The following is a 26,444-nucleotide window of genomic DNA, read 5'->3' as shown; positions in this document are numbered from 1 at the left end:
TGATTGGTTCATGTGACTGAGGGGCTGGCAAGTCCACAATCTATGGGCAGGCTAGTAGGCTATAGAGCAGCTGCTACCTACTGTTTGTGTCTGAAGGCAGTATGCTGGCATAATTCCCTCTACCTCTGGGGAGGTCAGTCTTTTTCTATTGAAGCCTTCAACTGATTGGGAGAGACTCACACACATTATAGAGGGTCATCCGATTTGATTATTAATCTCATCTAAAACACACCTTCACGGAAACATCTAGAATAATGTTTGACTTAGCCATGTTGAAACATAAAATCCACCATCCCAGAGGGGGCTGAGAGCTGGGTCTGCTGGCCCTGCAGAATTGTCCTAGTGTCTGACAGCTCCATCAGTCATCCTGGAGATTCTAGCTGAGGGCCATGCCTCCTGCTGGGGGCAAGTTTCAGCTCCAGTGACTCTTGCCCCACAGCCCCTCCAGCTTCCACCTCCGGGACGCCAGGCACCTCTTGGGCATCTCCTGGATTTCTTTCTGCAATGTCCCAGACACCCCACCCTGTGTTCTCCAGCAGTGAACACAGGATTGACCTCCTCATTCCCCACCGCCACTGCCTCCCTCCTCAGTGAGCCCCTGCCCGTCTTCACACTGCCCTATCCTCTCACCACCCCTCCCCCAGACACGCCTAGTTTCCTTGCTGCTCCATCTCAGCCACCCAAAACCTCAGCAACTCCTGGAGGACCACCCGCATGACATGTGAGGAACCTGAGGCATAAAGCAGCCAGCTGGCCTTGGAACCATGGGCTCTGGCTCCAGCGTCCACCCTCAGGTCCAGAGCCTAGAGAGGCCAGAAATTTTCTGCAAAGCAGTGACATGATTGGATTTAGTTATTTACTTTTTTTCTCTTATATTGAGGTGTTATTGACATGCCATAAGATTTGTTAAAATGAACAAATCTTAAGTGAACATGACTTTTTACACATATATATATACCCATGTGATCACACTCAGATCCAGATAGAAAACATTCCCAGTGCCCAGAACTCCTTTGCACCCTCTCCCAGTCAGATCCTACACCAGAATGTATCCACCGTTTTGATCTCAATCACCCTGGGTCACTTTCTCTGTTCTTGAACTTGATGCACTTAGAACAACACCACTGTTCTCTGTGCCTGGATCTTTCCACTCTTAGCTACCTGGCTTTGTGCAGCCACGGGCATTTCTTGCTCCTGCTGTTTCATATCCCACTGTGGAAATAAGCCCTGCTAGCTTAGTCCATTCTCCTATAGGTAGCCATTTGGGTTATTTCCAATTCTTGGTCATTTTGATTAAAGATGTTACAAATATTCTTGTGCTTTTCTATCTGAGCACTATTTTATGCATGAGCACTATTTCGTTGAAAATAGGAGTGGAATTTTTGGTTCATAGTGTGGGCATATGTTTAGTTTTAGTCACTTCTGCATACAATCCTCCACATTGGCTGCCCCATTTTACATGCCCGCCAGCACTCATGAGAGTTCCAGTTGCCCCACTTCCTCACCAAATCATCTCTTTCAATCTAGGTATTCTGGCAGGGTTGTTTTAAAATAGGGTGTATTGCTAGAAAATTTGAGGTTCAGTAAGGCCAATAGATCAAAAGACTACTACCACTGAAAAGATAGTTTGTTCTTAGAGGAGAAGGCATGTCATGCCCTGGGGGGCCAACTAGGAAGCACCAGGGTGGTCAGGAGGCAGAGGAAGCAGGGGAACTATGGACAGGAGCCTTTATTGTGGTTTTTGCAAGAAGGAACAGGTGAGACAGGGTAAAGAGGCCTAGGACTGGCTGATTTGAATAATTTCAGGCCTCTGGGGCATAGTGGCTGTCCAAGTTGTCTGCTACCTGGCCCTGAGAATTAGGCAGAGAGAGATAGTGCCACCAGTGTGAGAGCATGGGATGTGGACTCTGGATTGGTTGCTTTGCATTTGAAAAGCACATTCAAGGGTGTTTGTCCTTTCTGGAGTCAGCATGGCCCCAGATATCAAAGCATCAGGATATAGAAAATCAAAGACAAGTTTAATTCAGGGGTGGGGTGGTATCTCATAAGTTTAATAGCATTTTCATGATGAAAAATATGGCCATTTGGATATCCTTTGTGAAGAAAAGTGTCTGTTCAATTTTTGTACATTGTTATTGGATTGTTGGCCTTTTTCTTCTGGTTTTCTATTACTGCTTTATATATTTTGGATGCCAGTCCTTTATGTAATAAGCATAATATAAATACCTTTGCCCAACCTCTCTTGCCTTATTATTCTCTTAATGTTATCTTTTGAGTCCAATTTACCAATCTTTGCTTTAATGGATGATGCATTTTGTGTTCTACTTAAGAAATCTCTGCCAACCCCAAAGTCACTAAAACAATATCCTATGCTTTATTCCGGAAGCTTCATGGTTTAACATCTTGGTGAAGGTGGTGGTAGTGGGGATGGGAAGAATGGATGGCCCAGGGGCTCAGGAGCCTCCCCCTCACTCTCTTCCCCTTACTCTCCTTCATAAGATCTGTATCTTCTGCTCATCCCCTTACACGCTTTGTCCTCTGTTCTTCCTTCTCTACAATGGCCTGGTCACAACCTCCCATGGTTCTGTCTCTCACTGTTTCTTGAGCTCCAGGCTCCTATGGGCATCCCTCCTTAGATGTTCTTCATTCTCAACCTCCCATGTCCCAAAATGATGCTTCTCAGGCTGGAAGGGGACCCAAGTGCTACCAATTTGCAAGTTCACATTCATCTTTATGAATCATGGTCATGCTTTGTGGAGAAGAGCAGCCACCATTGGTAGGCCATGCACATGCCATGAGGTAATTCTGATCCCTGCAACCCCGCTTCCAGTGGGGACGGTTATTTCCAGTTCAGTGTTGAATGGTGGTTCCAAAAGGTTAGCTATACACGTTTCCTCTGCCTAGGGTTCCCCTCAGCCCTGGAGCTCCCACTGTAAGACCCTGCCTTGGGACAGTTCCTGAGAATAGAGGTCTGGGAGCACACTGTTCTGGGTTTGCATCTGGGCCCCTTCATCTATTAGCCACAAGAGCAGGGCCTCTGAGTACAGTTGGTCAGGGTGTGGACTATACAAGGCATTCAGTCGAGAGGTAGAGTAGGGCCCTCCAGGCAATGGAAGGCAGATTCTCAGGAAGGGACCTTATGGGCCAGAAATGTCCTGCAGGTGACCTCGGATAGGTGACTTGCTCTCTGAGCTTCATGTTCCTCACTTGCCAAATGGGCACTGATGTGTATACAACGTGAGGCACAGGCCCTGCACTTATCACTTCTCCACTGCAGGTAGGTCAGGGCCTCAGCCCAGATTCCTTTGGCTGTGAGCCTGCCCTGGCTACTCTTTGGCAAGTTGAACTTGCATATCCAGGGTGGGGGCCCAGGATGGAGCAGGTGAAGAGGGTGATGAAAGAAGGTCTGGATGTCGGGCAAAATTGGGTCCCCACCCAGTAGGGCCTTCCAGGGCCTCATGCTGCATGATCAAAGCCCACACAGCCTTTCTCACACCCCTGTGGGCTGGCCCAGGATGGTCCCTGCCCCTGTGGGGTGCTCAGGGTCAGTCAAAGGCGGCCGTGTCACAGGATAGCTATCAAGGACATCAAGGACAAGTGCCAAGGCCAAATCTAGATAGGAGAAAGTAGCTTTCAGAAAAAGGATGTTAAATGGAGAGGGGCAGCCTCAACAGTGGGAGCCACAAGTGCTAAGGATCTGAGACAGGGTCAGCACCTAGAGAGATAGGAAGGGAGCTGGCAGGGCAAGAGCAGAATAACCTCAAGCAGCGGGGAGGCAAGGGCTAGGAGGGTGGCAGGAGCCTCACAGCTCCCGGGAGAAGACCAAGTTTTATTCTAACTGGAATGAAATTAGTTAATTGAATTTTGAAACTCTCCCCCTGGCTGCTGTGTGATAGCTGGGGAGGGCCGAGAGCGAGCTGGTATCACCACCTGGGCAATTTGTGCGATGCATGAGGGAAACAAGGGGTATGGGGGTGGAGAGATGCTCTGGAGATGCCAAGTGTCTACACCACTGGTGTGGGCTACAACAGCCATCTAACTTCTGCTGAGGCTGGACCCTGGCACCCTGACCCCACATCTCTCCACAGGTCAAGCTCTGCCCATCCCACGCAGAAGGACCCAGACAGTGATGGGGAGGTCAGTGGCCCTACTCTGGGCAGGGCCTGTGGGAGCCAGGACCCCCATCCCCCCACACTCCCACACTGCTGGCACCCCGCACACACAGCTCTGGTTGCAGGAGTTGGAGCTGTACTTCACAGAGCCCCAGCAGCTCCTAGATATCTTCACGAAGCTGGAGGAGCAGAACCTCTCACTGATCCAGAACACACAGGAAATGGAGGAGACCTTGGAGGAGCTGAGCTTCACTCTGAAAAACACCCAAATCCGCATGTAGGTCTTGTGTGGGGCTGCCCAGGCTGGTGGGGGATGGGCTCTGTCACTGGTTGTTACTTAGGACCCCACAGCCACTAGGAGCAGGGTTATGCAGCATCCCACCCTCCCTGTCCATAGCCCTTGCCCTTACTTGGCTTCAGTTTTCTGGAAAGGTCCCTCTGAAGTCTTCCAGTCCTGGTTCTGGTGAGAGAGTGTGTCCTGCTGGGCAGGAGAGCTGAGGGTCATGGGAACCCAGGAGGAGCCTGGGAGCAGATCACATGGATGGAGCCATACTAGAATAGTCCATCCCCACCCTGGAGTAGTCTGCAGCCAAAGTGGGACATATCCAAGGACCTCCCACTCCAGCTACGTTCTTCTGCTGATGCCAGGCCCAGGAGAGCTGGGCTGGGCAGCATCAGACTGAGGCACTAAAGCGAGACCTGGTGGGAGCAAGAAATTCACTCCCAAACACGGATTGAGCACCTATTCTAGATCAAGCTTGGGTCTCTCTCATGGAGCTGACATTCCATGAAGGCAGACAAACAATAGACAGGCCCACAGATTGACCTGTAAATACTGACACTTGCTATGAGGAAAATAAAAAGAATGATATGAGAAAGGAGCTGAAGTGGAAGGTAGCAGCAGATGGGTGGGGGTAGGGCAGGCTTCCAGTGGAAGGTGTCATTTGAGCTAGGCACTTCCTGAGTGATGGGAAGCCATATGGTGAGCTGGCAAAAGAAGGTGCCAGGCATAGAGAAAGTAAGTGCAAAGACCCTGAGGTGGGAGCCGGCCCGAGGTTTTAATGTCCCACAGGGAAACCAGGTTCCTGTGTAGCCATGTCTTGCTGGCCCATGTCCTGCCATGGAGAGTCTCCTGCTGGGAGTCTCCGGATTGATGTGAAACCACCAGCTCTCAGGCAAGATTGTGTTTCCTAGAAAGCTGGGAGGTAGCAGAGACACACAGAGAGATGAACTGGGGAGAGGAAGGCAGCCTCCCAGATTCTGAGAACATGGTGAGAGCACACACACATGCACACATACACCTCATAGCAGAATCCTGAAGGTGCTGTCCAGTAACTGGTCTTCAGGCAGCTGAGTCACTTGAACAGCTGAGCCATCTCAAGAGCATCGACACTTTATTTCCAGGGGAGTCACAGCCCATATGCATTTAACTTCCATGAACTCAACTACCTTTTCTCAGAAAAAAAAAGAAAAGAAAACTTTAAAAAATATACAACAAATAAACAATCTGAATAGGCCTATCTATTGAGGAAATTGAATCAATAATTAATAATCTTCCAAAACAGCATCAGACCTAGATGGGTTCACAAGTGAATTCTACCAAACATTGAAGAAAGAAATTATACCAATTCTGTATAATCTCTTCCAGACAGTAGAATATATCTTAATTCATTTTATATGGTGAGCATTACCCTAATATCAAAACCTGACAGAAACATTACAAGAAAAGAAGACTACAGACCAATATCTCTCATGACCATAGATGTGAAAATTCTCAACAAAATATTAGCAAATTGAATTCGACAACATATAAAAAGAATTATATACCACGACCAAGTGAGATTTTCCCCAGGTATGTGAGGCTGGTTCAACATTTGAAAATCAATTTGAAAATCAACCAACAAGCTAAAGAGAAAGGTTACATGATCATATCAATGTATAAAAAGCATTTGATAAAATCTAACACTTATTTATAAAAACTCTCAATAAATTAGGAATAGAGGGGAACTTCCTGAATTTGACAAAGGACATCTACAAAAACCCCACAGTTAACATCATACTTAAAGCCTTCCTGCTAAGATCAAGAACAAGGCAAGGATGTTTTCTCTCTCCATTCCTTTCAACATTGTACTGAGAGTACTAGCTAATTCAATAAGATAAGAAAATGAAGTAAAGGTATACAGAGTTGAAGGAAGAAATAAAGCTGTCTTTGTTTGGGGGTGACATGATTGCCTATGAAGAAAATCTGAAAGAATTAACCAAAAAACCTCCTAAAACTAATAAGCCACTGTAACAAGGATACAGGATACAAAGTTAATATAAAAAAGTCAATCACTTTCTTATATACCAATAATGAACAAAGATTTGAAATTGAAAACAAAATACTATTTACATTAGCACCCCAGAAAATGCAATGCTTAGGTATAAAACTAACAAAAAGTATATAAGATCTATACGAAGAAAACTACAAAATTCTGATGAATGAAATCAATGAACTAAATAAATAAAGAGATACTTCATATTCATGGATAAGAAGATTAATTGTTAAGATATCAGTTCTTCCTGAATTGATCCATAGATTCAATGCAATTTCAATCAAACTCCGAGCAAGTTACTTTGTAGATATCAACAAACTGGTGTTAAAGTTTATACAGAGAGACAAAGGACCCAAAATAGCCAAAACAATATTGAAGGAGAACAAAGTTGGAGGACTGCCACTACCCAACTTCGAGACTTATTATAAAGCTACAGTATTCAAGATGTGTGATATTGGCAAAAGTATAAACAAATAGATCAATGGAACAGAATAAAGAGCCTGGATATAGACTTACACAAATATAGTCAACTGATTTTTGACAATACAGATATCTTCCACTTTCCCAAAGTTTGAGTTACACTATTTCACCTTTATGAAAACTTACATCATTACCTGTCTTCTTTGAGAGAAATCTTAAGAAGATTTTCACTTTTCTGAAAAAAATTTGGTATTGCACTAATGTAAGACTAACATAAAAGTGAAGTGCTATAATGCAAACTTTTGGAAAACGGAATACTCCTTGCTTTACACTATTTCAGCTTGTGCAAGGTTCCATAGGAATACTCTACTTTCAGGTAATGAAAAAAACCTATATAATGAAAACCTGTTTAAAAATTGATGCTGGACAAACTGGACATTCATATGCAAAAAGTAAATAGAGAAAGAGACATTAAACCTTCAAACAAACTAACTCAAAATGGATCATAGACCTAAATGTAAAATGTAAACCTATAAAACTCCTAGAAGGTAGCATAGGAGAAAATCTAGGTGGTCATAGGTATACTGATAACTTTTTAGATACAACATCAGAGCAAAGATTCATTAAAGAAATAATTGATACATTTAAGGTGGTGGGCAAGTAAATGCTGTGTTTGGATCCTCTCACAACCACATCAAAATTACAACTAAATTATAGAACAACCATCACTGAGAATCGCCCGAAGTCTAGCTGAACAGAAGTCCTATAATTAAGGACACACAGAAGAAGCCACCTCAAGACTGGTAGGAGGGGCAGAGACACAGAAGGGGCTGATCCCACACCCACGTGTGGCGGTTAAAAACCAGGAGGGATGTCTTGACTGAGGAGGTCCCCCTGAGGAGTGAGGGGTCCAAGCCCCACACCAGGCTCCCCAGCCCAGGGTTCCAGTGCCAGGAAGAGACGCCCCCATAGCTTCTGGCTGTGAAAACCAGTGGAGATTGTGGCTGAGCGAGGCAGAGTAACAAGCAATCCTCTTAAAGGGAGGATCCAAATACAGCATTTACCTACTCCACCATCTTGACTGGAACTCTCCTTCTGAATCTTATATGCCAGGGTGTAGCGGAGCATAGTTCTCAGGTTTGTGAGAGTGAGAAGGGTCTATTCAATTTATTTTTTATTGTAGTAAATCCATATTACATTAAATTTATTCATAACCATTTTGAATGTATATTCCATTGGTATTAATTCATTGTTGTGCTGCCATCACCACCATCCATCCCCTATGCTTTTCATCTTGCAAAACTGAAGCTCTATACCTATTAAACAATAACTCTCCATTTTCCGACCCCTCAGCTCCTGATAACTACCATTCTATTTTTCTGCATTTATGATTCTCATTACCTCAAGTACTTTATGTAAGTGGAATCACAAAGTATTTATTTTTTGTGACTCTTATTTTACTTAGCATAATGTTGTAAGGTTCATCCATGTTGTAGCACATTGCAGAATTTCCTTCCTTTTTAAGGCTGAATCATATTCTATGTTAAATATAAGCCACATTTCGCTTATCAGTTCATCCTTTGATGAGCACATGGGGTGCTTCCATATTTTAGCTATTGCAAACAATGCTGCTATGAACATGAGTGTATAAAGTTCTTCAAGACCCTGGTTTCAATTATTTTGGGTATATATACCTATAAGTGAAATTGCTGATTCATATGGTAATTCTATTTTTAACTTTGAAAGGGACTGCCATATTGTTTTCCCACAACAGCTGTACCATTTTACATTCCCCACTTCTAGTGCACAAGGGTTCCAATTTCTCCACATCCTTGCTGACACTAATTACTTTTGTTTATATAGTAGGCACCCTAATGGGTATGAGGTGGTATTTCATTGCAGTTTTGATTTACATTTGATTTACGTTTCCCTAATTTTCATATGCTTATTGGCCATTCATGTCTTTTCTTCAGAAATGTCTATTCAGATTCTTTGCCCATTTTTGAATCAGAGTTTGTTATTATTATTTTTTTTTGGTAGTTATTGCATTTTAAGAGTTCTCTATATATTTTGGATAGTAATACCTTAACAAATATATGATTTACAAATATTTCTTCCCATTCTGTGTTATCTTTTAAATAAATGTAACATCCTTTTATGCACAAATTTTAAAATTTTTCATGAAGTCCAATTTGTCTATTTTTGCTACTGTTGTCTATACCTTTAGTGTCATATCCAAAAAGTAATTGCCCAAATCAATGCCATGAAGATTTTACACTGTTTTCTTCAAAGAGTTTTATTGTTTCAGGGCTTAAATTTATGTCCTTGATTCATTTTAGTCACTTTTTTTGTATACAATGTTAGGTAAGTGTCTAACTTCATTCTTTTGCATGTAGATATCCAGTTTTCCCAGCACCATTTATTGAAAGGGTTCTCTTTCCTAATTTAATTGTCTTGGCAACTTTGTCAAAATTATTTGACTATATATGTGAGGGCTTATTTATGGCTCCCTAGTCTATTCCATTGTTCTATTTGTTGTCTTAATGCCAATACCATGCTTCTTGGATTACTGTAGTTTATATTAAGTTTTGAAATCAGGGAGTGTGATTCCTCCAGTTTTTTACTTTTTCAAGAAGGTTTTGGCTACTTTGAGCCTGAGATTCTATGTAAATTTTGGAATGGATTTTTCTTCTTCTGCGAAGAACTCATTGGAAATTTGATAGGGATTGCATTGAATCGGTAGCTCACTTTGGGTAGCGTTGATATTTTAAGAATATTGTCTTCTAATCCATAAACATAGAATGTATTTCCATTTATTTATCTTCTTTAATTTCCACATTTTGTAGTTTTCATTATACAAGTCTTTCACCTTCTTCATTAATTCCTAAGTATTTTCTTCTTTTTGACGCTATTGTAAATGGAATTGTTCTTGTGTTTTCCTTTTCAGATCGTTCATTTTTTTGTGCATAAAAATGCAACTGATTTTGTTGAGTTTGTACCCTGCTACTTTGTTGAATTCACTTATTAATTCTAACAACTTTGTTATGGAGTCTTCAGAGTTTTCTACATATATGATTATATCATCTGCAAACAGATAATTTTACTTCTTCCTTTCCAATTGGGATGCCTTATTTCCTTTTCTTACCTAATTGCTTTGGCTAGAACTTCCAGTACTATATTGAATAGAAGTGGTGAAAGTGGGCATCCTTACCATGTTCCTGATCTTAGAAGGAAAGTTTCAGTCCTTCACCATTGAGTATGATGTTTGCTGTGGGTTTCTCATATATGGCTTTTATCGTGTGAAGGTATTTTCTTTCTATTCCTATTTTGTTGAGTGTTTTATTATGAAAGAGTGTTGAATTTTATCAGATCCTACTTCTGCATTAATTGATATGATCCTGTGATATTTTTTCTTTGTGTTGTTTATATGGTGTATTACCTTAATTTATGTTTGTGTTTTGACCCATCCTTGCATTCCAGGAATAAGACCCACTTGGTCATGTTGTATAATCATCTTAATGTGCTGCTGAATTCTGTATGCTAGTATTTTGTTGAAGTTTTTTTTTTTTTGCATGAATGTTCATAAGGGATATTAACCTGTAGTTTCTTTTCTTGTAGTATCTTTAACTAGCTTTGGCATCATGGTTATTCTGGTCTCATAGAATGAGCTAGGTGTTCCCTTCTCTTAAACTTTTTGAAAATGTTTGAAAAGGATTGGTATTAGATTTTTTGGTTATTCAATCTTCTTACTGGTTGTATGTCTATTCAGATTTTCTATTTCTACACAATTTAGTCTTGGTAGATTTGGGGTTTCTAGGAATTTTTCATTTCATTGTTATCCAATTTTTGAACATATAACTGTTCATAGTACTCTAATATTTTTATTTATGTAGAATCAGTAATAATGTCCCCACTTTTATTTCTGATTTTAGTAATTTTTCTCCTTAGTCCATCCAAGCTAAAGGTTTGTCAATTTTGTTGATCTTTCAAAGAACCAATTGTTGTTCTATTCTTTGTCTTTCTCTTCTAATCTTTATTATTTTTTTCTGCTAGCTTTGGGCCTAGTTTTTTCTTTTTCTGGAAGTTCCTTAATTTGTAAAGTTAGCTTGTTGGTTTCAGATCTTTCTTATTTTTTAAAATGTTAAGTGTTTATAGCTATAAATTTCCCCTAAGCACCACTTCTGCATTGTCCCATAAATTTTGGTATGTTGCGTTTTGTTCTGTTTTGTTTGTTTTATCTCTAATTACCCTCAGCTTTTGTTTATCTGGGAAAGTCTTAATTTCTCCCTTGCTTTTAAAAAGTTTTTGTCAGATAATCGGCTTCTTGATTGACAAGGTTTTTTTTCTTTGAGTACTTTGAACATATCAGCCTACTGTCTTCAGGTCTCCAAAGTTTCTAATGAGGAATTTGCTGATAAACTATTAAAGATCCTTTGTATGTGATGATTTGCTTCTCTCTTGCTGCTTTCAAGATTCTTTCACTTTGGCTTTTGATTATCCTGTGATAGTTTGATTACAATGTGTCTCCATGTAGGCTTGTGACTTCCTTACTTGGAGTTCCATGAGCTTCTTAGATATTTATATTCATGTCTTTCATCCAATTTGGGAAGTTTTCAGCCATTATTTCTCTTCAAATATTTGCTCTGCACCTTTCTCTCTCACCTTCTTCTGGGATACCCAAGATGTACATATTGGTCCTCTTGGTTATGTTCCACAAATTCTTTAGTCTCTATTTGCTTTTATTCAATCTTCTTTCAATTTCTCAGCCTTGATAGTTTCTACTGTCCTATCTTCAAGATTGCTGATTCTTTCTTCATCCAGCACAAATCTGCAAGGAGATTGAATCCCTCTAATGAATTTTTCATTTCAATTATTGTACTTTTCGGCTCCAGATTTTTTTTTAGGTTTTCTCTTGAGATTTCTATTTTGTTCATAAATTGTTTTCTTGACTTTCTCCACATTTAGGTCTTTGAGCATCTTTATGTAGTCTTTGTAGTGTATCTGCCATTAGATTTTCTTAGGAACAGTTTCTGGGTTCTTTTCCCTTTGAGTGGGCCATACTTTCTTGTGTTGTTGTTGTTGTTAAACACCGAATGTTTGAATCTAATAATATAGTAACTCGAAATCAGATTCTCTCTCTACTCCAGGATTTTATTATTGTTCTTGTTTACTTGAAAGTTGTCTCTATGCTGAGCCTGAGGTGTAAATTTAAGGTCTTTAAAGTCTTTCCTAAACCTTGGCATGCAGTCACTTTCCAGTTTTCTCCATATATAGTGTTGTTTTTTAGTGTCCTTGGTCTTTAGTGTCTGGTTTTCAAAAGGGGGAAAAGCAAAAAATGAATGGGGGCCAAAAAGAGCACCAGCCCTTAATTTCCCTTGGAAGTTACTTCATCAGTGGGAGTTGCAGGGGGGAGGAGGTTGCAACAACGGGGAGAGGTGCAACAATGGCTGCCTGCCTGTTGTCTGCACTTCTGAGATCAGCAGCATCAGTGATCAGAGTACAGATCCCCAATATTTGAAGGACAGGGTCTTTTCGCCCACCCTAGTGCCCACAGGCTATGTAAGCTGCTCCAGGAAATTTGAATAGTTGCCTGCTATGCGGCTGTGAGTGGTGGCTGGGTAGCTGCTACTATGCTCAGAGCTGAAACTGACTGGAATCAACTGCAATTACTGGCCAAGGCTTCCCCTGGAAGTTGCAAGGGTTCAACTGACTTCAGAATTCCAAAATAGTTTTATCAGACAGATTCTACCAGTGTGATTGTTGTCTAGATTGGGGAGACAGATTCCTGGTGCTTCCCATTCTCTCTTCTTCTATTTCAAAATATTTTGGTTTTGTTCTTTGTGCTGCTATTTCTGCAGGAATATGTAATTCTTTCATTTGGTCTTTCGAATGACTGTTATTCACATTTCGTGGTACTTGTTTTCTTTAATACCAATCTGGTAAACTTTCTAGCTATATGATCCCAGGTATTTATGAAGAAATTATTTCTTGTTACCTTTTTAAAAACTTCTTGTAACTTCTACAGTTCAGTCCAATAGCTCTAAAAAATTTTAAATATATAAACATATATAAAAGTAGAGAGAATAATGAGTCCCCAGACCCATCACCAGTTTCAAGTGATCAACTCATAGCCAATTTCCTTTCATCTAGACCCCACACACTTTCCCATCCCCCTTATTATTTTGAAGCAACTTCCAAGTACTGTATCATTTTATCTGTAAATATTTTGGTAGATATCTCTAAAAAGTAAGGCTCTTTAACATAACCTCTATACCATCATCACATCCAAAGAAAAAGCAGTAATCCTTAATATTTCATATTCATAATTCATAAGTGATTGTTTTTAAACTATTAGTTTGGGTTAGAATTCAAATAAGACCACACTCTGCAATTGGTTGTGTCTTTAAATCCCTTTCAATCTATAGGTCCTCTCTCTGTCTTGTTGACTCTCTGCAATCCAGTTGTTGAAGAAACCAGGTCACTTTTCTGGCAGCAAAGTGCTCCTCAGACTGTGTGTCTAGATTCCCTCAGGGTTCTTGTAAAATGAAGTGTCTGACTAGGCAGGTCCTGAGTGAGTCCTGCCTGGACTCTGCACTTCTGACAAACATGCAGGTGATGTACACAGCAGTCTGAGGACCAACACTGAACAGCTTGTCCCTCATGCCTCTGAATTTCCTGTAAATTAGAGGTGGGATCTAGTTGTGGAGAAAAATTGTGACCCAACAATTTTACATTTAAAGAGACCTAGTAGGAGGAAATTATCCCAATCACCTGGAGTTAAACATAGGGGGAAAAAAACCTAGTAAAAACACCACTACCAACCACATCCATATAACAAAGAAAGGTATAGGTGAAGCAGTACAGTGCCAGCTGTAGGATAGCACTGACCAGTTAAGGCATTGAAAGCGAAGGATTAAAAACCAGGTAAAAGCCGAATGTATTCATGTATCCTTTAGGAGACATACCACAGACCCCAAATGTACCCACGCCTGCAGTGGGCACTCAGGATTGGAGGGAAGTCAGGCCTGATGCTAGGAGATGCTCTGTCATCCCAAATAACCTGCTTGCACCACACCAGCACCCAAGTAGGTGGGGTGTGTGAAAGCTGCATGTGGTCTCTCTGGGCACCACCTCTGAGAATCATCAGACCAGCTCAATACCCCTCAATGCACAGGCTTCCGGCCTCAGCCTTCAGTTCTACAGCTGGGGGAGTGCAGCTTGGGGGCGCTGCTGTGAGGCTATAGCCTGCACTCCTGTGGTGGTGCATGTGACAGACCGTGGGACTCCCAGTGGGCAAAAGAGCAGCAGCCCATGGTGCTTTAAGATCAAGAAAATGCCAGTACGTTCTATAAACAAATGGATAGCCGCAAAATCATTGTGGGGATAGGGTGCACCTCTAGGCCTCCCAGGCACTGCTGGCAGACTGGCCAGATGTCCATGTAGTCACTGCAACAGGGACTTCCATGCAGCTGCCTACACTGGGTGAATCTATGCCAACCTCAAGGGATTCCAGCATGGGAAACCCCAACGTACAATGGTCAGTGCCTACCATAATTGTGATTTTTATTTACTTTAAAAAATTTATTATATCATTTAAAAGCTGATTGTTGCAAATCTATTCCTAAATATATACCCAAGAAAACTGAAAACACGTCCTCACAAAAACCTGTCTGTGAATGCTCATAGCAGCATTATTCCCAAGAGCCAAAAGGTAAATACCACGTCCTTCGGTAGATGAGTGGGTCAGTAAAGTGTAGTCTGTACACACAATGGACTATTACGTGGTCATAAGAAATGAAGTTCTGAAACATGCCACAACATGGATGAAACTTGAAAACTGTGTGAAAGAATCAGCGTGAAAGAATCAGACATAAAAGCCCATATAACTCCATATTTATAAAGTATCTAGGAAAAAAGACATAAAGAAGGAAGAAAAGGAAGAATGGGGAGTGAATGCTAATGGGTATTAGGTTTCTCTCATAGGTGATGAAAACGTTCTAAAATTATGGCAATGATTGTGCAACTTCGTGAATATACTAAAAGCTGGGGCGGGGGTTGTTTTTTTTGTTTTTTGTTTTTATTCAGTTGTTAAAGATCTTAAAATTTACTCCTGCAACTCACTGCACCTTTGACCCCTGAGCATGCACTTTGTAGTCATGGGCCCTTAGCCCTGAGGACACTGGTAGTTGGGAGGGTAGGTCAGGCTCAGAAAAGTGAAGTGCTCAGGGCCACGCTGAGTGAGCAAGGCCCTGCTGGTCCTCCCCCATCCAGGGACAGGGAGGTCAACCAGCTGAAGCAGTGGATCACCACATTGATGATGTCCATCGCCAAAGAGGAGGAGATGGCTGCTGAGCTGCAGCTCAAAGCCCGAGTCTTCCATTTCGGCCAGTACAAGGGTGCTCAGGAGGTAGGACCCTGGATGGCAGCCAGTGAGCTGTGGGAGTGGAAGGAATGCAGGTGGCTGCAAGCTGGCAGTTGGGGTTGGGGGGTCAAGCAGCAAGTTGTCCATTCCAGGTACCTGCTGGGAGGAGGCCCAGTGCCTGGAGCTCTGGCAGCAGGGAAACGAGGCCCGAAGCTTGGCCATTCTCTGGGGCTGCCGTGGACCCTCACCACCTTCCAGGCTCTGTGTGCCTGACCAAGGGGCACTGGCTGGAGAAGGCTCTTGGTCCCCAAACTTGAGCTATCCTGTTTCTGCCCCCTAGCTGTTCAGCTGCCCATTACATCTCCTCCATTCCTTCTTTCATTCAACAAATATACCTGCTTCTTAATATAGACAATATACCCAGAAGATGACCCTACTGGGAGGAAGTCGGGCACATTCCCAGGCCAGGCTAGGAGGGTGAGAGAATTCTGGGGGAACAGAAGGCCAGGGCTGTTCTGGGCAGCAGGACCAGGATTCGCACACACCCTTCCTGACAGCACACCCAGAGCGGTGTGTGGACCCAGCTTCCTAATTCATCCAAATTCCTGTTGAATGCCTACTGTGTGCCAGGCACTGGGCTAGATACACAGGATGCCACAATCAGCAGACTAGTGCATTCCAGCCTTCTGACAGACATCACTGGGCACTGGCTATGCCCCGCGCCTGGCTTAAGACTTTTTGCCGGCTGTTCCTTATTTAATCCTCAGGCCCACTCTGTGTGGCAGAGGGCAGTAACTGTTTTCTGAATGTTAGAACAGGCTAAGAGAAGGAAGTTCATATGCCCAGGGCCACAGAAAGTAGGTCTCACAATGTAGTCCTGTGGGGAGCTAAGGTCAGTGCAGGGTTGGAATAGGGAGAGCTCCCTGGAGGAAACTGGGCCTCAGTGGGCACACTGAGACAGCTGGGGGAGGGGCCACGGTGCATGCATGAGGCCCAGTAGGGGCTGTAATCCAGAACAAAGCAACCACAGGAGGGTGGGGAGGGGGTGTCAAAATTCTGGCCAAGGAGAGTCCAGGTGTCCAAGTTGTTTTCCCCATGCTCCGAGTGCCCACCTGTGCCAGGCAGGGCCCCAGGAGGTCTGCCATGTCACACCTTGAGGGCAATGTGTTTGGAAGACAATGGAATGGGAGGCGGGCACAGGCCCATGAAATCCTGATGGAAGCCTGCTCACCTCATAGGACAAGGTGCTGGAGAGCCTGAACCACAAGGTGCTGGATGTGTACCGGCACTGTGTCGGCACCCAGCAGGAGTCCAACCTGGGCACTGTGCAGATGCTGACCATTATCGAGCAGCAGTTGGATGACCTGCTCGAGAACCTGGAGCGTGTGCCCCAGATCAAGGTTGAGCAGGCAGAGAAAGCGAAAGAGAAGGAGCGGCGCCAGAGGTGAGGGACCAAGCCGGGCCTGGCAGCCTCACAGAGAGCCACAGAAACAGCCCTGAGGGCGAAGCTGCCCTTCACATCTTTGCCCCTACTCTGGGCGGGAAAAGCCAGAAGCCAGGGCTCTGGAGAGATCCAGAGGGGACACCATACTCAGCCTGAGGGAAACTCCTCTTGCAGAGAGGGGTATGTTGTGAGGTCAGGGAGCCCAGGAGTCAGTAAGGTGTGGCCAGCACAGCCTCACCCTCGAGGACAAGGGACAGCCATGGCCATTTTCCTGGCTGGATTGGAGGGAGAGGCTGGCACTGTCAGAGCCCAGGGGAGGGAAGGTGCGGAAACTTGGGGAACAGCTGGGTGGAGCCTAGGGTTTAGTGGCAGGGGCAGAAAGATGGAAATGGCAGTGTCAGAACACGACATGGGTGGCATGGACCTGTCCTCCAAGAGGAAGCTCAGGGAATTCCCCACAGGCCCAGTGGGGTGGAGGTAAGTTCCAGGTGCCGTGACTCCTCTGGCCTGCAGGCTTCATGGTTCATTCAATTCTGTGCAGAGCCCTGAGAAAGCCATCTGCTAACAGCTATTTGTCTCTCCCATGAGCACAAGGGTTCTTCCTCTGTGTCCCTGGTACTCTGCTCAGAGCAGACACTGGACAAAGGTTTGAGGACCAGAAGTACAGACAGGAAGGAGATGATACTAACTTTGCTGGGGGCTGGACTTTAAAGGGGTGACAATGGAGAGGTCATGGCATGGGGATAAGTGACCGGGGATGGGGCTCTAGGAACCTGGGCCTCCTGAGGTTATGAGCTCATGACCCTTAGAAGGTCTCCCAGAGGATCCCAGAGCTGGGACAGGCTCCCCTCCCCACACCACCCTACCCCCAACCCCAATTACCAAGGAGCAGGGGCAGAACCAAGGCCCTGGCAGGGAAGGGTGGAGGAGTGTTTTCTCAGAATAGGGCGGGCCATGGCCCGACCGAGGACTATAAAAGCTGGGAAGCGGATTTGGCAGCCTCCCCTAGCCCCTCCTGACTTTGATCTATTTCTTGCTGTCACTGCCACACAGACTCCGGGAAGAGAAAGCCAAGATGCAGAAGCAGCAACAAGAAGAGCGTCTGCAACGAGCCCAAGCGCGGGCCCAGGCTGAAATCAAGAAAAAGGTGAGTGGGGTGGTCCTGGAGAGCCACAGTTGGGGAAGGGTCCCACGACCAGGCACAGCAGGACTGACAGGCGCATAGGGTCTGGCCCCCTTTGCAGATGCTATTGTGGAAGTTCTGGGACCAAGAGAGCAAGGCCAGGGTAGAGCACGGTGTCCCATTCCTGGGCCCATCAACCCTGCTGCCCCTCAGAGCTATTCTCCTCTTCCTCTGACAGTCCTCCCCCTTGGGCTGCCAGCTCTCCTACACACACTTAGTGACTGGCCTGGCCATGCCCTCCCACCTAGCCCTGCCCAGGTGCAGACCCCAAGCTCAGATAACAGCTTGGCATCCCCAGGATCCCACCACATAACCTGTACCCCAGGCCAAGCTCATCATCTGTCACTAGTTGTCCCCCTGACTGCTATGTCCCAAGACCTCTACTCCACAGCAAATGGGCAGGAGCAGCCACTTGCCTCCACACTTCCTTGGCAACAGTAAGTGTGGTCTCTAATGCAAGACTAAGCCTGAACATGGTCCCCAGTGGACAAATGAGGCCAACGGACTCTCCCTGGAACAGATCAGCACTCTCCACACTGTCCCATAAGGAATGGCAGATACTGCAGGGTCTCCCTGCCCCGTAATCCTCACAGCAAGAGATGGGTTCCCTGTTTAGCCCAGTATTTCCCATCTGTGTTTCCAAGTGTTTACCCTGCCACCACCCCTCACACATCTAAAGGCTGGCACCCCAGGGCACAGGCTTTTGTGCTGGAAAGACTCATTCCTGAGACAGCTCAACAACTTCAGCCCTCAGTCTGTGGTTGACCAGGAGTGCCCAGAGGCTGAGACAGTCCATAGGGCCCCACAGCCCCAGCTCCCGAGCCTCCTGGCATGCTGGGGGTAGAAGTATGACCTCTCAGCATCTAAGTGGCACCACTGGTGCACTGAGGCCACAGGCAGAGGCTCACTGAGTCCACTTCCTCTGCAGAAAGGCAGAAGGTTGGTGTGTCGCTCCCGGCCCCCGGCCATGAAAACCAAGGAGGAGCCTGAGTATGAGCTGCTAGACAAAGACAAGGAGGAGCAGCTGTTCTTCTTCACCTAACTGCAGCCACTGGTCTGGCTAACTTTACAGGAAAGAGGTGCAGCAGGAAGCAGACAAGGCTACGTCAGGGCCTGGATGTAGCCATCGCTGTGCCCCTCATGGTCTCCTGCTGTATGTTTCCTTACTCATGAGAAATAAACTCCCTGACTCTTTGGTGTCCAAGGCCTGTTTAAGGAGGTAGACCCTGTTTCCAAATGCAAGCACCCTCTTTAATCATTTAACCCTAAGCAAATGCTTGAGGGAAGGAGCCCGTCTTGGCTGCCATCTAAAAGGACTGCCTTGAGACAGAAGTCAATTCCACTCTGGGGCACAGTGTGGGGCTAGCCCCAATGCAAAGACAAGAAAAGTAATCAGCAAGCTGGGCAGACGGAAGGGTTATTACTACTGACTGAAGGAGAAAATGACTTCACCACTTATACACACAGTTCCTTAAATTAAGCCAAGTAAAACCTTCAGTGCGTAACTATACAAAAACTTTTATTCGTTTGCACTAGGAGTTGGGTCCATTGCCCACAGGGAACCTCAGTGCCCAGAAAATTGACAGCCAGTACCAATCATTTTGTGGTGGATATTCACTGGGGAACGCGCAGGAGAAAGATCCAGTGACACGTCCTCTTTCAGGTAGCCAGTGCAGTGTGGCCACTAGGCCACCCAGCTTCCAAGCCCACAGTGGCAGACAGGCCTGGCTCCTTGTAGAGGGACGGGGCTTCTGGAGAACCTGGTGGTTGAGGTGCCAGGTGGGCACAGGACTTTAGTCTGTAATGCAGGTTCTGTAAGAACTATTTCTAAATGGGGCCCTAATTCCTTCTGGCCACTCTGAGTAGATGACAACTCAGAATAGGACATTGAGAGGAATCACAATCAAATGCTGGGGTTACTCCTAGAAGCTCAAGTCGAAAAACTCAAGAAACGAAGAAACATAGAACAGGTAGTTTAAATGATTCCAATCCTGAAAATCAAAATAACATCTGAATAAACAAACACTTCAAAAAGCACAAGGCAAACACAGCATTTCTAAGACTGTCCAGTCTGCTAATGAACAAATAAATATGTGCAAGGTTATCCACTTATCTCCTTTTGCAAGACCTTACTCTGTAAAAATAGACTGTAACATATGATATGCACATTTTCAACATCAACAAAAACATATACATGCCATCATCGTAGTCCTGCCCATAATTTATAGTATTCAGAACATTACTTTATAAACCAAATTACTATTAAATGTTAATACCCAAATACAGAATTTAGAAAAATTATTTTGAAAGTTTTAACTCTACCATCCCCAAACTATGAACTTGAAATCTGGTCTACCCAGAGGGCTCGTTAACAGGACCCTCCATGTGGCTGCTTCACCCCCAGTATTTCCCCTTCATACCAGTTGCCTGCCTGGTCTGCCAGAACATGGATCAGAATTTGGCTTCCTGTGACAACGGGCCCACTTTTGCCCTACAATGTGACAAAATCAATCTGACTACGAATACCACCCAAGGGCTTGGGAAACGGCATGTTACACAGCTCACAGAAAAGGAAAACGGGATTTTTAGATCTTTCTCAGGGCAAATGCTGAAACACCAAAGCTGGTTTTATTACAGATAAAGTTGTACTTGACTAGGAGACCTAGCACCCAATTTCCTGTACAAGTCTGTTTTTTTTTTTAATGCAACAAGTGCTCCATGGCTCAGATCAAATGGGACAAAGGCAAGTATGGAAGAGGCGTGTGCTTTGCTCAGAAGGCAATCTTGTCTCACTGAAGCCCTTTGCTCAGAAAAGGCAGTTTCAAATAGTACAGCCCCAAACTGGTTCCTGATAGAATATTAAAAGAAACATTTCAATAAATGTACCCAAAAGTCTCTTAAAGAACTAGGCTGGCCTTCAGAGCAGAAACCAAGTGGGGTCTCACCCAAGCCTGCAAGACCATGTAACAGAGTCTTGTTGGGGACACAAACTAGAGGTGTCGCCCTTGGGGTCCCCCAGGCAGAGAGGGCTGCTTTCACTGCAGGTCCCGCAGGTTGATAGTGTTGCCCGTGCACTGCGTGTCCTCGGGTCCAGCAGCCCCTCCAGCTGCAGGAAGCACCTCCTGCAAAACCAAGCAGAGCAATGAGGGGGGCAGAGTAGAGGGCTGAGGCAGTACAGGACCACTTCACATAAGGCAGCCTTGCAGCTGCTCACCAACCAGCAGCATAACCTTAGGGGCCAGCCAGTAGGATGCTTCTGACTTCTCTCAACTACAACTTGTTTTCCCTTTATTTTGAACATACGTTCCTTGAAGAAATATAAACAAAAACAAGGAAAAATAAACTCAATACCATAAGACGAGTGTCCTTGTTTACCCTGTAACCCTTTTTCTCTCACTTTGTATGTGGAAAGCACCTTTCTCAGTTACTAGGTGTCCATCTGCATCATCAGCGGCTGACCAGGCCTCCAGAAGGAACAAGGCTGCACCATCACTCATCTAATCTACTTCCTTCCAGTAGAGAAACATTCCTACGTCGTTAGATTTGAGGCTACAATGGCCAGCTTTTGGCTATTTACATCCTACCTCATTTCTTTAGGAGCAATCTCATGAGCGGGAATGCCAGAATGCAATAGACACTATTGAGGTTTTTCTGGATACATGGTACCAAACTGCCCTCCGACCTACCCCTACTCCAGCAGTCTGAGAGTCCCCACTCCCACCCCATCCCCCTCATACTTGAGTTTTATTCAATATTTATTTTTGACATTAAGGAAAACAGTTAACAGCCCAATGTGAATTCAAGAAAACCGAAATTACTGTTTGAATGGATTTTTAAAATATATATTTAAGTCTGTTAGAAATTTGATAAGTTACTTTCATGATTTTATATCCAAATCTGAATTATCCACAGCCACCTATACTTAGCTTAACTACTTATTTAAGCAAACTATTTAATTGGTCTGGGTCTATTTTCTTACAGGTTAAAAACTAGCCAGCTTACTTTCCATAGGGGAAAGTGACTAGAATTTCTATATGCAAAATATTTTGAGAATGTATTTCACCTTATTTGTAAGTGGGAGCTACAATGACGAGCAAATCTGAGCTTTGTTCTTAGCCTTTTATTTTATGGCCATTTACCCACCTTTTCTAGGAAGTGGCAAACGTCCTGGCAACCAACCCAATGAGTCTCCACCCAAGGCCTACCTCAGTGATCAGCCTCAGAAGCTGGAAGCTTCATGATAGTCTAACTAATAAACCCAAAGAGTTGTAAGGCATCAGACCTGGAGGACATAGACAGGCAAACCGATGGCAAAAAGGGGATGAAAGGTGGAAGGCTGCGGGCTGAGCACCAACGGCAAGACTCCTTCACCTGAAGGGTCATCCTGGGGAGGCAACAGCAAACGTTTTATTAATCGAGCATGGTGGCACTCCTTACCTCGGCCTGAGGAGTCCTGTCACTGTGATGCACAGTAGAACCAGTCCCACCCACTACATTCCAGGTGAGGTACCACCTAGACCCATTTGAGGCCTGAGGACCTAGCTGTAACTGGCATCAGGGGCTGGAAGCTGCTTGCCTCCCCACCTGGTCTTCATTCTCTCACCTTGATCCCAGCCCAAGGGCCATCAGGCTAAGCCGGGCCTGAGCCTCCTACCGTCTGGCTACTCTTCCCTCCCAGGCCCTTCTCCTGGAACTCTCTCACACTCTCCTACACCCAAAAACCTTCACTCAGTCCACGCGCCCATTTCTCTCCTGTGGGTTATTCTGAACTCCGGCAAGGGCTCCTAGCATCTCACTCCAAGTGTCCTCACTGCTCCCCAGCAGTCTTCTCAGACCACACAGGTATGCTCACCTCTGCCCTGGCCCCAACCCTAAGTCGAGCTGAAAAGGGACCAGAGAGATCACTCAACAAGGAGAGGCTACCATGACCCTAATCATCCAGTTCAGAAAAGGGACATCGCTTAACAGTTCACCTGTCTTTCATCTCCTTGTCCAGCCCACGGCCATCCACAGCCCCTATCACTTAACTCCTGGTGCCACTGCCATCATTAGTATCTATCATTCCTTCCACGACCTCAAGAACCTTCTGTATCCAGCACTGAGCACTATCATTCCCATTTTATACACAATAAAAATGAGGCTCTGAGTGCTTAAGTAATTTGCCCAAGACTATACAAGTTGGTTAAGGGAAAGAAAAAAATAAACTCCAGGTTTCTCTGCCTCAAAGCTGACATCTTTAATTGGGTGTCTCTTAAAAAATAGCCACTACTGCTTTTCCAGCTAGCTCCTGTTCTGCCAGTGGTATCAGCTTCCTTGCAGTCTCTGTTTCAAAACTTCCAAGGTCCTGTCTTCTCCACTTCTAACCTGCCAGCCTTGATCAAGGCTCGGATTGTTCTTCCCCCATTTCCAATGCCTCTATCTTGGGAGAATCTTTCCTCTCTTTCCTGGTCCCAAATCTGGAATGAAGGAACATATTTTCCTGCTTATCTCTGCAGACAAGGCCCACTCCCACAAAATCCTCACATCAGTTTCTGGTTTGCTATTAACAGCAAAGCCATTTAGGAGGCCCGTGTTCCAGGCCTTCCCTGAGCTCTGCCCAGGCCATTCCTACCTCTCTCTGACTCATCTGAACCCTACAGACTCTTCACAGCCAGCATGGTCCCATCTCCTTCATAAGTCTCTCCCAGGCCTAGAGACACCATGGACAGGATTACCCTCCTCTCTCTTCCAGATCAGCTCAAGACTCAAATGTCCTATGACATCTCTAACTGTGCCTCTCTGGTCACATGGTGCTCTTTGGACACAGAAGATGTTCAGGAAAGAGGTGGCATGTAATCTGGCCAGGTCAGAGAGATGTAATCTCAGCTTCTAAACCTCTTCTCTCCTAAAACCCAACTTATCTTACTTCCCTATTCTGGCTCCTCAAAAATGAGACTGAAAATAAAGGTGTACACAGAGCTGTGGAGGCGAATGTATCCAGTGAGCATTCACAGAGTGGCTGCCAGCTACAGGCAACTACTGGGCCCTGGCCACAGTCTAAGAGGTGGCTGGCTCTACCCTTGAAGGACTCAGTTTGGTAGAGAAGACAAAAGAAAAAGGAAAAAGGTAGCACCTTTAACATATAAAGGCTACATTCTCTGGTGTGCCACAAGCAGCCTCCAGAGATGGGAGTGACCAATGCTGCCTGAGGAAGTCCCTTCACCCCAGCCATGAAAAGAGAAGTAGGGTCTGCGGTGGAGTAGGCAGTGTGAGGAGCCAAGAACCACGAGGCATCCACATGGCCAGAAAAAGGAGTGCAGTGCCTGCCTGGCCAGCCTAAGCATCTGGAAGACAGCTACAGGGGGGCTTATGCAAGAGTGAGAGCCTGGCTATACCTCACCGACTCTCAGCGAGATATGGAAGAGGGACTGTATGGGGGGAATCAAACACAGAGAGAGTTCTGACGCCAATGTGTCAATCCTAATGAAGATAAAAGCTGAAATAAATGTAGTCCAACAGATGGGAAAAAGGGAGAAGCTGAGGTTATGGAGAGATCATTTAGGATATAAAACAGGACTTGGGAGGATTTAGAAGCAGGGTTGGGGAAGGTCCGTACACTGAGAGGAAGGAGGACCCGGAAACTTAAATCCTGAGGCCTTGCCCACAGCTCTTGCCCAACTACTTCTTATAGCCTATCTCCTCCCCACTCGATGGCTCTTACCTGCAGTAACTGGACCTGAACACACTGCACCCCAGCTGATGGAGATGGTCCTGGCAGACCGCCATTGGGCACAAGGTTCCCGCACAACCAATCACTCTGGCTTGCGTACAAGTGCGTAGGACTGATTTTGCCACCTTTCATTTTTCTCTGAGTAGACCTTGAGGCTCCTAAAATGAAACAAACCAACAATGCAATGTGCAATGTACTGCTTAGGCCTCTGCTTTCACAGAGGCCACTCTCTAGGGGAGACAGCCTTTCCATTACCTCTCACTCTGCACAGCCCTGCAGAATTAAAATTACTGAACAAGAAGAGTCATGAGGTAAGAGGTTAAAAACAAAACAAAACAAAAAAAACAGGCAAAGGTTTAGAAACTTTCACATGTCTTTTGGAAAGACAGCAATCAGACCCCAGTTGCCCATTTCTTGAGGGTGGAGACTTCCTTACCCAACAGTTCTAGGAACTCATTTCTCTGAGACCACTGAGAACCAATCAACCACTCAGAGCAGCAGCAATCACAGAAAAGAGGGAAAGAAAGCAGGTCATCTAATCCTGCCCTTGGGCACCTTGGCACATACTAAATGACTGCCAAATCCTTCAGGCTGTTTCTGCCAGCTTCCTTTTCAAAAATCATCACTTTACTGGTTTCATAAAAATAGGCTTTAAAGAAAATTAAGTACAAAGAAGAAAAAACCATGACACCCAGAAGAGGTTTTTCAGACACATAAGGTTCAGGGGCAGCAGGAAACCCTGGAGGAAGGAGACCAACAGCCTAGATTCAAATTCTGGCTCCACAACTGACTCTGTTATCTGACCTTGGACAAGTAACCTAAGCTCTAGCCTCAGTGTTCTCTACTTGTTAAGTGGGAAGAATAGCCCCCTACCTCTAAGCTCTGGGAAGACTAAATAAGTAAATATGTGATAAGAGTTTAGAATAGTGCCTAGCTCATAGGAAACACCAAGGAATTCTATTACTGCTATGTCCATATAGACATCCCTGGACACATGTATATGAATGGCTTCATAAAGACAATTTTTACAATGAATATCATACAAGTTACTTATAATACAAGTATTCACTTTAATTTTGTTGAATATAACCAAATTAAAAGAAATGAAACCGAAGGACTTACTGAACTTCTAGAAAATACTTCATGAAAATTTCTAATTAAAGAAAAACAAGGTAAAAAAACAGGAGAGGTTGGATTCTTTAAGTCTTTTTATCTCTATTTTCTGTTTTGAACAGGAACAGTTGACTCTACTACACAGGACAAGCTGTCTTTGTTATAGTAGTTTTACTGGAAAGTTTTGATGCCACATAAGCCTAGAAGTACAAGCTCCGGAGATATACTATCTGCTCTCTATAAGCACTGTGCCTGCTGCTTCCTGACCCTGCTCATCTCATGGGTGGCTTGATCTCACTCCAACTGTTTCCCACATCTCTTACAGCCCCCATGTCCTGAGAGCTTTCCTGCCCTCTGTATTCATCAGACACCTTAGCTGGAATGAGCCTCCTGGATCATATCTCCCCACCCTCAGCACTTGACATAACTCTGGGCTGTGCTGCCGACTGGCAGTGCATCTTCCTATACACAACCTGATATTTTCCTCCTAGGTGCCTGAGGAATTCTTTATGTTTTAAGTGAAATTACTAAGGACCACAGATGGCAGGTCTCAGTTCCCAGGGAGCAGTCACGCAGGAGAATGCAGATCCATTGTATCTTTGAGTATTTCCTTTTCTGTTCTCTGCTTCAGGGAATCCAATAACCTCCCCACCAGTTGGATGAGCTCTGGCTGGTCTTCCAAGTCTCTCCTAATTGCTCTATTGGCTTTCACACAGCAGAGCAGAGCTGGGACTAAGGTGAGGAAGCAAGATGAGGTGCTAGGACAAGAAATCCACTCATTCTTCT

General features: G+C 44.7%; 2 protein-coding genes across 2 annotated transcripts in view; one reads left to right on the top strand and one right to left on the bottom strand.

Moving 5' to 3' along the window:
* CFAP100 (cilia and flagella associated protein 100) overlaps window positions 1–19,185 on the top strand; it is a 49,271-nt gene extending 30,086 nt beyond the window's left edge. Inside the window, 6 exon segments of the mRNA XM_023520905.1 lie at window positions 4,089–4,137; window positions 4,238–4,389; window positions 15,119–15,254; window positions 16,448–16,653; window positions 17,707–17,800; window positions 18,765–19,185. Coding sequence (XP_023376673.1) covers window positions 4,089–4,137; window positions 4,238–4,389; window positions 15,119–15,254; window positions 16,448–16,653; window positions 17,707–17,800; window positions 18,765–18,878 — 751 coding nt within the window. The 3' untranslated portion in view covers window positions 18,879–19,185.
* Window positions 19,186–19,794: 609 nt separating this feature from the next.
* The window catches only part of ZXDC (ZXD family zinc finger C), a gene marked incomplete at its 5' end in the record, with an annotated part of 37,687 nt that continues 31,037 nt past the window's right edge, over window positions 19,795–26,444 (bottom strand). The window contains 3 exons of the mRNA XM_011376069.2: window positions 19,795–20,958; window positions 22,119–22,220; window positions 24,537–24,703. Of these exons, the coding sequence (XP_011374371.2) occupies window positions 20,872–20,958; window positions 22,119–22,220; window positions 24,537–24,703 (356 nt within the window). The remainder of the gene's footprint in view (window positions 20,959–22,118; window positions 22,221–24,536; window positions 24,704–26,444) is intronic.

Source organism: Pteropus vampyrus, unplaced genomic scaffold (assembly GCF_000151845.1).
Source record: "Pteropus vampyrus isolate Shadow unplaced genomic scaffold, Pvam_2.0 Scaffold285, whole genome shotgun sequence".
NCBI lineage: Eukaryota > Metazoa > Chordata > Mammalia > Chiroptera > Pteropodidae > Pteropus > Pteropus vampyrus.
The sequence above is the reverse complement of the archived record's forward strand: the minus strand, read 5'-3'. Positions and strand labels throughout refer to the sequence as shown.